The 13,071-nt window shown below is 61.5% G+C and overlaps 1 protein-coding gene across 1 annotated transcript; it reads right to left on the bottom strand.

The window, feature by feature from the left end:
* Window positions 1–209: 209 nt before the first annotated feature.
* Window positions 210–12,965, bottom strand: ABB37_00236 (hypothetical protein; the record flags this gene model as incomplete). The annotated part of the gene is made up of 1 exon (XM_015796365.1): window positions 210–12,965. The coding sequence occupies one exon, from the start codon at window positions 12,963–12,965 to the stop codon at window positions 210–212; it is 12,756 nt and encodes a 4,251-aa protein (XP_015664373.1).
* Between the last annotated feature and the right edge of the window lie 106 nt (window positions 12,966–13,071).

The raw sequence follows: 13,071 nt of genomic DNA, 5'->3' as shown, positions 1-13,071 counted from the left end.
AAGATTGATTGGAGTTACTCTTATTTAAAGAGAAAAAAAAGACAACAGCGATTAGATTCAAGATAATAACACCAACGTGTTATTCTTTCAGCTTTTAAACTCTACGTATGAAACGCGCGCGCGGGGGGGGGAAGGTATCTTCTTGAGCCCCGCGGCGGTGCGGCTAGATTGCACCCACAGGCTTCTTCTCCTTCGTCGCTGAGGCGACGTCAGCGGCCTTTTGTCAATAACGGACGTCCTTTGCGCCGTTGCTGCTGCCTGCTCTCCATTTCCATTTGCCGACGGCTGCGTTTCTGCGCCTTCTTCGCGTTCAGCACCACCTGCTGGTCCCGGCGAGCGTCATGGATGTTGGCGAGTTGGGTCTTGAGGGAGACCAGAACGTCATCAAACGGAACGCCGTAGCTGTTCTCTTCGCCCAGCTCCGCCGCATCCTTCTTCCTCTCCTCGCGCTGCCGCTTCTTGCCAACAGACACGTCGGCGTCTGTGGCAGGAATGTGCGTGGTAGTCGGCGTGGTCAGCTCGTGGCGACGCTCCTCCAGCTGCTGCTCCACCACGGTGGTCACTTGGTAGGCGATGAGTGACACCTTCTCGGAGATGGGCTTTGCACGCAGCCCCAGCGCCAGCAACGGCAGGGTGCACTGCTGCAGCATCGTTGTGGGGCAGAGCAGCTGCTGCGACATCCAGCGCACCTGTGCATTGTACGTGTCGTGCAGCTGACGTGCATCGCCCTCTCCCTCCTCGTCCTCGTCAGATGCTTCGTGAGGCAGAACAGATATCCACCCACCAAGCAGCTGTATCAAAGTCGCACTGCGCACCATGTAGTTCACGAGACTGTTCTGTTGCACCACCGGGGTGATCAGGGAGTGCAGCTGATGCTGGAGGGCGACGTAGGTCGTGCGAACGCGCTGTTGGACGTCCTGATACGCACGTAGACGGCGCTGCGGGGGTGCGGACGATGGCGCAGCGCCGTCGGTAATCGCGGCGGAGGCCGTAGTGGCTGCAGCAGCAGCAAGACCAGTTTGTGTGAGGACGAAGAGCGAGACGTCAGCCATGGCGCGCAACACGTAGACGGCGATCTTGAGCAGCTCTCCGCGTGCCGGATCGGCGATGGCGCGGTGCGCGTTGTACATCTCCATCGTCACATCCGACGCGCTCACGAGGCCCAACACCCGCCTCAGCGTGCTAGCAAAGGTCTGCAAGGTTTTCATCGCATCGGCAATGGCAGTCTTGGCACTGCACCTCGCCGTGTCAAACATGTAGAGGAGGGTCTCGTTGCTGTCTGCTGGATCGGCGACGATGTGGTGCCCCGCGAGGCGTTCCGTCTGAGTGGCCAGGTGATGCCACACATCCTCCTGCAGGTAGCGGCACCGGCGCTCCACGAACGTGTACAGGTAATGGCGCAGGATGCGGGTGGCCGCCGCCCGCACCCATGGGTGGGCGTGTATCATCAACGTGTCCGTGATGTGTGGCAACAGGCGTGGCGCGAGCAGCGGGTACAGCTCCTCAGGCAATGCTGTCAGCATGGCTTCGGTGGCGCGCAGGCTGTAAAAGACATACGCCCACCCCTCCAGCTCCACCTTCTCCTTTGCCTTGGAGGACAGCTGGTCGAGCCTCTTGTTGCGACCCGAGGCGGCGAGCTGATCGTAGAGGCAGCCCTCCAGAACAGTTTCGAGCGACCAGGCACAACACGCCTGGAAGGCCGCTCGGTTTTCCTCCCTCGCAGCAGCACTCTCTGCGTCACCGCCGTCGTCGTCCGCTCCCTGCTGCTGGTGCTCGCCGCTGAGTTCGTAGAACTCAGAAAGGGCGGGGACAATGGTGGCCCAGGTCTGCACGGCCATGCTGCGCGTCGCCCGCGGCTGTGCGGCAGCCATCCACGCTGACAGCACCGGCACCAGCACGTCCACGCCGGCGTACCGCGCAAGGTGCTGCAGCACCGCCCCGCCCTGTCGGCGGCACTCCACCCACTCACTCCCCGTAACCGTTGCAGCGAGGGGGACGAGGAGGACAGGAGCCTCATCGCGCAATATGACGGCGGGCAGGCGCACGATGAGCGCATCCAGCAGCTCCAGCAGCGCGGTTCGGCCCGTCAGCTCGGGGTAATCGAGGTTGCGGCAGTACATGTCAATGTGGGACTTAAACTTTTCCGGCGTGAGGCGGTACTCCAGCAGAAAGCGCGTCAAGATGAGGATACAGCGGCGGCGAATGGTCCGATGCGCACTCCAGTGCAGCAGCAGCTCTGTGATGACGTCCATCAGGTCGTAGACCTCGGCGATGTGCACGTGCTTTCCGAGGATAGCGTAGAGAAGACTCAAGGAGACGGACATGAACTCGTTACGCTCCATCACCTCCGCGCGAACAAGCTTCACAAGCTGCACGGCGTTCGCCTCGGACACAACATACTTCTGGTGCGCCACCATTGCCGCGGTCAGGCGGATGGCGCGCTGCTTAATGACGGAGCCGCGCTCGATGAAGCTCGTCACGGTCTCAAACAGTTCCTTCTGTAGGTCGTTGACCGCGTTGAGGGGCGGGCGGAGGGAGACGAGAGCCAGCAAGCAGTCCAGAGCATTCGCCACCACCGCGTCGCTGCCCTCGCCCTGCAAGCACGTCAGCACCACCGACACGAGCGATTCGAGCAGGCTGCGGTGCTCATGAGTGAAGGTGACGGTGAGGTCACTGCCAGGCGCCAAGAGAGCCGCAGCAGTAGAAGTGCTGCTACTCCCATCACCAGAATTGCTCGCCCTTCGCGTCGGCTTGTTTGCCCTCCGCTGCTTCTGCGAGGTTGCCGTCTCTCCCTCTGCGACGGTCTGCGCTTCCGCAAAAGCACCGAGGCCGTCTTCGTCGCCGTCGTCGTTGGCTACGGCGGCCGTCTCCTCTTCCTCATCTTCGGCAGCACCATCGCCTTCCTGTGCGGTTTCGGTTTGCTCGCTCCCCGCCTCGCCGTTGTCTTCTGCCTCGCCCTCATCCTCGTCCGCGCTCTTTGTCCTCTGCCGCTGTTGCTCACGGTGATGGCGGAGCATGTCCAGTTTCATGGCCGCCTTGGAGTAGTGCTTCTCCTTGCCGATACCCAGCACTTGCTTCAGAACGCTCAGGAGGAACTTCAAGAGGAACTCGTCCAAGGTGTCGAGCACCACCGCCGTGACGGGATCTTCGCGGTAGAAGTTCTTGGCGGCCTCCTTCACTTCCTTGCCGTAGCGTCCGCGGTAAACGCGCAGCTTTTGCTTCTGCTGCGTCGCCAAAACGGTGTGCGCGCTGAAGTCCGCATCCACCCGCTCCGGCACGGCGGCGACGAGGAAGTTTTGGTCGAGCTGCTCCTTGCGGCTGTGCCGATCTGCCTTGTGCAAAATGAGGTGTGCGTTGCCGCGAATGCGCCGTGTGCCGTCCTTCGCTTCAAAGTCGCGGACTTTCTCCTCGCGGGTGCGGTTGTGTTGCTCGAGGGAGCGGCGCACCTGTTCAAACGACTTCTCGACGGACATGGTCGGGTTCGTCATGAGGGACCGTGCCACGCGAACGGCGAGCAGGCGCACCTTGTTCACAAAAACCAAGTCCACGCTTCCACCCTTACCGACGGTGAGGTACTTGCTCTTCATCTCTTGCGCCAACAAGGAGCGGACGCGCGCGCTGCCGTGCAGCTCGCTGGTGCTGACGACGTTGTCGGACGGCGGGGTGAGCACCCAGGTGATGCGGTGGAGGAACGCCTCCATCACGGTGGCCGCATCGCAGTGCTTGCCGAGGAAAGCAAAACCTTGCAGGGCACGGTTGCGCTTCACCTCCACCATGGTGCTCATTACCTCCACCTGCTCCTTCTGAATGCCGACCTCACCGAGGTAGTCATCCAGGAAAATCAGGAGCAAGTCCTCCATCACCTTCGTGAGGCAGTCAACGCCGTATTGGAAGTCGAAGTCGGCGTGCGTCGAGGTGCCAAGCTCACGCAGGAGAGCTTCTTCGGCCTGCTCCACCGCAGCGTCCTCATCCACTGCGATCACTGCCTCCGCTGCCTTGTCATCTTTGCCGGCGGTATCACGCTCCAGCCTCGCTCGGCGCGGCGCTTGCTCTCCCTCGCTGATCGACCGCTTCTGCCTCATTGCTTCTTCAAGGGCTTCCTGCGCGGGATCGTGAACAACGCCGCGTGCGTGCGAGGTGAATGACGCAGCGGATTTGGACTGGTGGGGATGCAAGAGCTGACTGTTCGGCTCGTAGAGCTGGTAGAGCAGCGTGACGACGGTGTAGCCGAGCACATGCAGCTGGTAGCCGTGTACTAAATTGTCCTTCAGCTTCGTCACGACAAACTTCAGCTTCGACGGCCCAGTTTCCTGCAGCATCGCGCCAAGAATTCGGCGTGCGCTGTCGCGATGCTTGTCGTTCTTCGTGCGCAGTTTCTTGATGAGCTCGTCCAGCAGGTGGTCCACGTGGACGTTGAAGCGGTCCTCTGGGAAGTGCTTCACGATCTTCGTGATGGCCATCGCGACGGGCAGCTGCAGCAGTGCGTTTTTCATCTGCGCCGAGGCGGCATCCTCGCGCTGCTGCTCGCGACGCACGGTGGTGATACTGTGCTGACTGGCCAACCCCTTCCCGGTCATCGACTTGGACTCCTTGTCGCCAAGGTAGCTATAAAGCTGCGGCAGAACGTCCGCCTCCAACACCCGCATCACCTTGGCGTGGCGGAACTCGCGCTGCTTCGCCGTCAGCTCCGCCCGCACCGCGTCATCGGCGTCGTTCACCTCATCCTCGTCCTCACCAGCTTCGCTGCCATCCGCAGCCTCGTCCCCTTCTTTTTCTTCGTTGTCCTCCAAAAAATGAAACGTGTTCAGCACCTGCACCACACCACGCAGCATCGTTGCCCGCAAGTTCGCGTTGGCGCTCGCGTTCGACAGGAAGAGAGACAGCACGCGGTAGTAGGCGGTCCACGGCAGCCGCGCAGCGATGGAGCTGATGGTGAGAAGAACGGCATCGCAGTACCCGCGAGCGCGGCCCTCCGTCAAGTTCGCCTGATTGCGTTTTCCCTCCGCGAAGTCCTTCACAGCACTCATGGTGAACGGCACAAAAACACGCAGCACGTCACGCACGTTCATCTCGGCTGCGTGCTGACGCAGCAGCGCCAGGGCATGCAGGCGCGAGCGGTGCTGTACGTGACCGACGTTCGCGTAGAAGTTCTGCTCCGTGTTCGGTGAGTACAGCAGCGCAAAGCTGGGAAACTCAGCGCCAAAGTAGCGCGCGAACCCTTCGAAGGCCTGCATGTGAGCGCAGCGAATGTGCACATCTTTTGCCACGACGCCGCGCCGCAGAGAGCCGAGAACTTCGTGGCGCAGAATCGTCTCCAGCACCTGCGTGCGGTACGCTTGCTGCGCGGCACGCGCCGCAGAGTTCTGCTCTGCTGACACAGCGTCTGCCTCGCCTGCTTGTGTCGGTGCACTGCGCTTGGCATGGCCGCCGCCGATGCTGCTGCTGCGACCTTCTGAGGTGCCCGGCAGCCGCTGACCGCCCAAGGAGGCGTAGCGCACCATGGATTGCAGCAGAGGCAGGACCAAGGCGCGGATCGTCTGCTCGGGGTCGCGCAAGAAGAACATGACGTTGGCGGCCAGCACGGCCACGGCTTCCGGCACCAGTACCGGGGCGTAGACTTTGTCCAGCGACAGCTGCACATCTTCCGCGCCTTCGTACGCCCGCTCCCTACGGATCGTACTTCCGTTGCCACCGCCACCATTACCACCACCACTGCTACTGCTGTGACGGCCACGCGGCAATGCGCCGTAGTTTCCAAAGTGGGCAAAAAAGTCGTGTAGAGAGTGCAAGGTGTGGTAGCGGAGTTCAAAGTCGTAGCGGTCGAACGTATCCTCCTTTTCGAAGCTGTTGAGGCACTTGACGGCGCGGGCGGTGGCGGCGAGCTGCTTGTGGAACCATTTCGCTTGCTGCGACTCGTCGTGACGTTGTGCCAGCGGGAGCGGGTTGCTGCTCTCTGGCAACGGCAGCTTCTCCACCGCAACGGACAGAAGAGCGCAGAGGGAGTGGCGGGCCTGTGGGTTGGGTACGACGTTGAAGAGACGCACGAGGGGCTGCCAGTGCTCGCGGTACGTAATCGTGCGCACTTGCTCCATCAGCGTCTGCGTCATGCCAGTCACCATCTGCGCGGTGGACGCGTCGAACATGCAGACGGGGTGCGCAACCATTTTTAGTGCGAGCTCCAGCAGGCGGCCGATCATGCTGTCTAGCGACAACGACGACGACGTGGAGGCCGCGGCGTCCGTGCGCAGGAACTGGGTCAGCTGGGAGACGGTGCGCATCACCTCGCGCCACACAGACACGCTAAGCGACATGATGGACGTAGGTCGTCTCTTGCCTTCACGCTGAGCAGCGTTGTTGCTGGTGGTGCTGCTGCTCTTCCGCCCCTTTGACGACTGCGAGGAGGGCACACGGCGTCGTCTCTCCAGCGCTGCCGTCGCTGCTTCTCCTTTTTCGTCCTCCGCAACGTCACTCTTGTTGGGCGACGAGGTCATCGCAGCACTGGTGGTGGTGGTGGTGGTGGTGGACATCGTCGTAACCTCTGCCTCCTCCCGCGCCGCGCCAGAGGTGAGCAGGGTGTAAAGTGAGGTAAAGACCCCGACAATGTGCTGCTCCAAGAAGCACTTGCGGAATGTCGTCAGTGTTGTTGTTTTGCGAGCGGTGGCGCAGCGTGCGCATGGTCTTGCTATGATTGCGCCGTCAAAGAACTGCATCTCCACCACCTCTTCATCGGCGCAACTCAGCATCTCCGACACACAACGCAGACCCTCGAATATGGCCTGTGTCGAGGCTTTGTGCACTGACGTCGCGGCAGCGTTGACGGCGAAGATTTCATCCAGGGTGCCCACCACAACACCAGCAAAGGCAGGGAAGAGAGGAAGAAGAGCAGGGCTGCGCACCCACGCCATGAGGAGCCGCAGTACAGGAGTCACGGAGCTCCTGGCTGACGACGGCAAACGCAGGCCACCAGCCACAAGCGGCCTACCGTCGCCATCGAGCGTGGTACCCTTCGAGTTGTCAAAGAGCGTCCGCAGGTACGTCGCAAAGAGGGAAAAGGCTGGCGCCGTGGTGTCATTGGCGTTGCAGTCACGAACGGTGTCCATCACCTCCTCCGGGAACTGCTCCGACAGCAGCGCCACAATCGACACCGCCGCGCGGCGGACGTGCGAGAGCGCGGTGGAGAGCGTACTGCTGGCAAGGGACTTATTCAAAAAAGTCAACCAGCGCCGCACTCGTTCTTCTCCAGGAGTGGCGGCGGAGTCCTTTGCATCCGTCGACAGCGTCGCCATCAACGCGTCCATCGGGTGGCGTAAACACTGTTTGCACGCTACCAGGTAGGACTGCAGCGCCAAGTGTAAACACGTTGAGACGTAGACGGAGAAGCGCTGGCCAACGGCGTGCAGCATCGCCTCCAGCAGCCGCAGGGCACTGCTGAGCTGCTTCATGAGACGCTCCAGACGACGGATGCCATGAAGGCCAGAGCGGCGACGCACGTCACCGCTAGCGTTACCGTTTGATGCCGTCGTGTCGCCCCGCTGCGACGAGGGCGGCTGCAGGCCACACCCGCCGTACACAATTCCCTCCCAGACATTGGTGAGAAAATCGTAGGAGTCGACCCTCCCCGACGACGCGGACGGGGCGGAAGCAATGGGCATCGCAAACGCCAAGAGGCGATGAAGCAGCTGATCCAAGACCTCTGCGAGTGGGTCCTTCGCGGCACCGATACGCGTGGGTTGCGGGGGCAGGTGCTCCAGGTAGCCCATCAAGCGACGGCTCAGCACCGCCTGATCCTTCAGCTTGTCCTTCGACACCTTTGCCAACAGCTTCGGCAAGGCGAGCGACAAGGCGGCAGAGACGTAGGACACGCGGTCGTGCGACGGCACATCGCTCTCCACATGAAAGGTGCTCAAAAACGCAAAGAGGGCCTTCATCGTGTCGCAGTAAGGGGTGAGTTTCCCGTGATAGGTGCTGTACGGCTCCACGCGGAGACGCTTTAGGTTGTCCACGGCCGCCCGCTGCAACCGCGGATTCACCTCCGATACGTAGGACACAAAAATAGCCTGCAGCTCCGCGTTGCGGCCGTCGATGTCGTGCTGGGCCGCGTCAGAGAGGCGCTTGCGTTGCGACGCCGTCAGTACACCCGTCGGCGCCGCTGCGCACGCCCGCATCGCCACCTCCAGTCGCTGGTCGAGCCGGCGCACCTGCGACGCGTCGATGCCACTCGGGTGGCGGTTGCGCTCCACCGCGGCGAGCTCAAGCACCACGTCCTCGACCAGGCGGACTTTGCGGTCCACCGCCGAGCCCGTCTTGACCATCGCCTCCAGGATGGAGAGAAAGGTCTGCGCTAGGGTAGAGCGGTCGGTAGAGGTGGCGTACAGGGCAGCCGCTGCGAGGCTGCTGTTGTTGCCCCTCTTGTTCTTCTTCACCTGTTGCCGTGACGACGCTGTCCAGTGTTGTCCCCACCGGACAACTTCAAAGTCATCGTTGGTGCTCTCCAGAAGTGTGAAGGAAGAAGTGCTGTACTGTGCGCTGGAGAAGGCGCGGCTCACCAGCTTGCCCTTGGCGTGACGCTGCTGGTCTGTCGGCCGAATCTCGTAGAGGCACGGCAACTCAGCCAGACGGGCACCGCAGACGGCAACCGCCAACGCATCCGACCCGTCCGCCGCGACTGCGTTGCCCTCGAGCTCTTCCTCTGCTCGTTGCTCCTCCGACCCTCCAACGGCGGCAGCGGAAGCAGCTGTGGTGGATGCTGTGGTACCGGCTACTACATCCCCCAAGATGAGTGACCGCGCGTACACGCAGATGACAGAGTTCCACACGACCGGCTCCAGCCGCTTCCGACGAGGTTGCGCGTCCTCCGTCTCGTTTGTCTCGTCCTTATCGTTCTCTTTGAATTTTCCATCATTGTCGCCCTCTGCCTTTGGCAACGCGCGTGCATGGGCCATCGACGTCTCTTCCTGGGCCACGAGCCAGCACAACAGCTTCGAGGCGGTCTCCCACGCACCCGTAAACTTGATGTACAGAAAACCAATTACCGTGCGAGCAATGAGGACACGCTCAAAGGTTTTCGTGACGGCCCCGGATTCAACTTTGAACGAGAGACGTGATAGCGCCTGCTGCATGCCGTCCAGATTGCCCCGGTGCGACAGTGGGTTGAACTCGGCGGCACGGAGAAGCGCGTCGAGAATGTCGAGCGGAACCGCCGGCGCACCGACGAGACGGTGTGCATCGGTGAGGGACGGATGACACAGCAGCCGCAGGAGACGCAGGGCGTGCAGCCGCAGACCGGCGATCGGCGCCGTCACGCACTCCAACAGCACATGCTGGACAAAAGACGCGTGAAGGCTTGCAGGCAACGCGGCGTGCAGCGTGGACAGCGCTTTCTTCGTGTGCGCCGACAAAACCTCCTCGCCTCCTCCTGCTGCTGCTGCTGCCAACGTCTCTTGTGCTTCGTCGTAGTGCTGACTCTCCGAGTCAAGACCCAGCATCCACAACAGGGCGTGTAGGAGTACTTCTGCACCGTGCAGGAGCTGCACCCGCGTATCATCAGAGACAGCAGTGCTCGTGGTGTTGGTGGCAGCAGCAGGCAAGTCTGCTTCACCCGCAGCGTCCGGGCTTGCACGAAGCTGCCGGAAGCCGTGCACAAGAACGGCCACTGTACGACACAAGTGTCGCAGCCCTTCCTGCTCCGCCTCTGTGTGGCTCATGTCGCCACTCGTGGCAACAGACAATGTTCCCTTGTTCTTCTTCAATTTTGTGCTGCTGCTGCTACGTCGGCCACCTGAAAGGCCGGCGGTGAGCTGCACCAGCATCGCCGCGACCTCGGCGTACAGCGCATAGGCCGCGGGATCGAGAAGGCTGCGGTGTGGCGACGCCACTTCCGCATTTTGGTCGCTACGTTGATCGTGCGACTCGTCCTCGCGCGCTTCAATGCTTTGCAGCAGCTCCAGCAAGGCCGACTTCACCGGAGCTGAGGCCGAGCTGGCTGTGGTGGCCGGCGCGGAGACGAGGAGCTGAATGAGGGGGAGCGCACATGACACGTAGGACATCGCTTCGCTCGCTTCTCGACTAGAAGAGCGACCAGTGCTTTGTGCAGTCTTGTAGTACTGCAACAGCCCTAACACGAACTTCTCCAGCACGCCACGTGCCGAAGCCGTTTTATCAACTGTTGCTGCTGCAGCGCTGCGACTGCCTTCCGCGTTGCCGGCAGCCGCCGAGATGGCCTTGAGCCGCAGCATCTGCTGCAATGGACTGACAGCCATATGCTGCGTGTGGTCCTGTAGAAGTCGGCTCAACAGCACGGCTCGCTGGACGTTGGCGTGGCGAAAAGCAACAACCATCATGGACGCAGCTTCGACAGAGGAGGAAGGCGTACTGCTGGCGCCGGCAATTCGCTGAAGATCCTCGGTGGCACGTTGCCATACACCCGTTCCAATGGTGTGAAGAAGCGTGAGGGCAAACGGTGTGAGGAGCGATGGGACTTGATGGTGCGCGCGGTGTGGCTTGTGGGGACGGCTGATGCTGTTGCTGGCAGTACCGGTCTCGCCTGCATCCTCCTCGCCTTCCTCCTCCCCTGAGACGTAGGCGTCTTCGCGAAAGTCGGTGGTGCTGTTGCGCTTCGTTGCCGTTGTGGTCGAGGTCTTCGTTGGCGTGTCGATGCCGCGCACGTCCGCCTCCTCGGCGATGCGGCGCTCCTGCTCCATGGCGAAGGCGTAATTCTTCTGTGCGACGTCCTGCGCAAACGCGAAAAGAATCTGTTCTGCCTTTTCCTGCGGCTGACACGCTGTATCCACCTCGGGTGCGACCCTGGACTTGTGGGGTGGGGCGGTCGCCACCTTCACACACGCTTGCACCGCCGCCTTGGCGACCGGCACGAACCACTGCTGCAGCTCCAGCAGGTGGTCGGACGTGGGGGTTCTTTTCGGCGACGCACCAAGGTAGGGCGAGAGGCACAGCGGCAGCAGCAGACGTAGCACGACGGCGGCGCTCTCAAGCAACCGCGCCGCGAAACCTTCCTCGTCAACGGCCACTGAGAGTTCGAAGCGTAGTGCGGCTTCCTCCGCTGACGAGCGAGGCTTGAGCAGAGAGAGCAGCTGTTTGGCGAGCTGCTTCAACAGAGGTGCCTCCCGGCTGTCCACCCAGAGTGCGAAGTTGGCTGCGCTCATCACCGACACGAGGATCTGCACATACGACGCACTCGCAGGACCGGCGGAGCACCTCAAGCACATCACAACAGCCGTGAGTACACGGTGGCTGGGCCGCACACTACTATGGGCCGCGGCTTCGTCGTTGGCCTGGTCATTTTTTACCTCCTCATCGTCCTCTTCGTCGGTAGAGGAATCTTGTGCGTGGGAAAGCAGCAAGGACTGCCTCTTTGTTTCACGCAGCACCGCGGCCGCCGCGCTCCCCAGCGTGTGGGATCCAATGTGGCGCAGTAGACGACGAGCGCCGGCGATATCAGCGCTGCTGCTCAGCGTCGTTCCTTCCCTTTCTTCCTCTTCCTCCACAGCTTCTGCCTGCACAGTCGTGTTTGACTCACCAGCGATGTCAAAGACAGCCGACCAGCGCGTAGTGTGCAAATCGGCGTTGCGGCGACCGCGCGCCGACACTGCGGCGTCCTTTGCGCTGCTCCCGCTATTGCCTGCGTCCGTGTCGTTATCATCACCGTCGTCGAGAAGCGGGGCAAGAGGGTGGCGCTGGTGGTGAAGGGCACGCACGACATTCACAGTCGATCGCGCAGGAGTGGCATTCTTCGCCTCTTTCCTGCCGTCTGCTGCCGCTTCTACAGTCTTCGTCTTCTCCTCCGTCGTATCGTCCAGCTCCATCAGATGAAACGCGTACAAGAGACGGACGTAGTGGGTTTCAAAGGACGAGCTCAACGCACCACGCATACCACGGAAAAGCTCCGCCGCAAAGAACACCAGCCCGTCCACCACCGGATGGTGCGGCAACGTGCTTCGCGTAAAGTCGAGCAGCTGCGCCGAATCAGTCCAGATGGAGGACGACGACGACGTCGCGGACGGCGGTGTGTCGCTGTCTGCATCTTCGTCCTCTTCCTCGCCCTCTTTGTCTTCCTGCTCCCCCGCACTGTCATCGTCACTCCGATCATCAGCGGCAGCGGCGGCGGCCTCTGTGGCAGTTTCTTCGTAGGCGCGCAGCACATCGCCGCACGCCTCCTCCACCACCAGCGGCAGCAAGGGGCGGCAGAGGCGACACAGAAACGCCAGCAGCTCGGCGGAGAGGCGACGCACATATTCCTTGGTGTCGTGCAGCTGCCCTACGTACTGTTGAATAATGCGGCGCACCAGTGGGAGTTGCGCAGGGTCGTCCCAGCAGTTGTGCAGTTCCCGGCACCAAGCTGCCTGCACCGCGAAGACGAGCTGCAGCCGCGCTGTGTCGACGATGAGATGCCCAGACTGGTCGTACATGCCGGCTTGCATGGATTGCTGAAAAATTTGGTAGTAGGGCAGAAACTTGCTGCCCATATCACGCACAAAGGCGATGGTCAACCGGGCAAAAGCTTCGTAGGCCTGCGTGGTCGCGCCCTCATCGGCGCCGCCGGGTGTTTTCCTACGTGTATTTTTCTGACGTCCCTTCGCCTCCTCGTTGTCTTCCTCTTCCCCTACACGGTGCGTGCCGCGGTCCATGAGGCGCGCCAGCAGCTTCTGCGCGAGTTGTCGGTGATGCAGCTGCAAAAGAGGGACCGTCTCGCACAACTCCAGCACTTCCCAGCGGAACTTCTTGAAGTCCTTGGAGCTGTGGGAGAGGAGCTGCTCATTCAGCTCGACGTAGAAGGCAGGACGCTGGATAGTAGAACCGATGTCGACTGCGCTTGGGGCGGAGGCGGCGAGGCCGAGATTGAGGTTGCCGAGAACGGTGTGACCGAGTCCAAGGCGCACATGCTCCACGGCATGTCGAAATACCTTCTGCTTCCCCCTGAGGGTGTGTCCCTTCCTCTTTGGCGGCATTGTGACAAGTCTCAAGATCTAAACCTCCTTTTTTTTTTGCTTCAAGCAGTTATGTTTGTTTAAGCGTGTTAGTGGCGTCCAGGCAAGGGCTGAACCACACAAAAAA

Source organism: Leptomonas pyrrhocoris (genome assembly GCF_001293395.1).
Source record: "Leptomonas pyrrhocoris isolate H10 chromosome Unknown, whole genome shotgun sequence".
Classification (NCBI taxonomy): domain Eukaryota; phylum Euglenozoa; class Kinetoplastea; order Trypanosomatida; family Trypanosomatidae; genus Leptomonas; species Leptomonas pyrrhocoris.
Note: the sequence above shows the minus strand (reverse complement) of the source record. Positions and strands in the feature narration are given on the sequence as shown.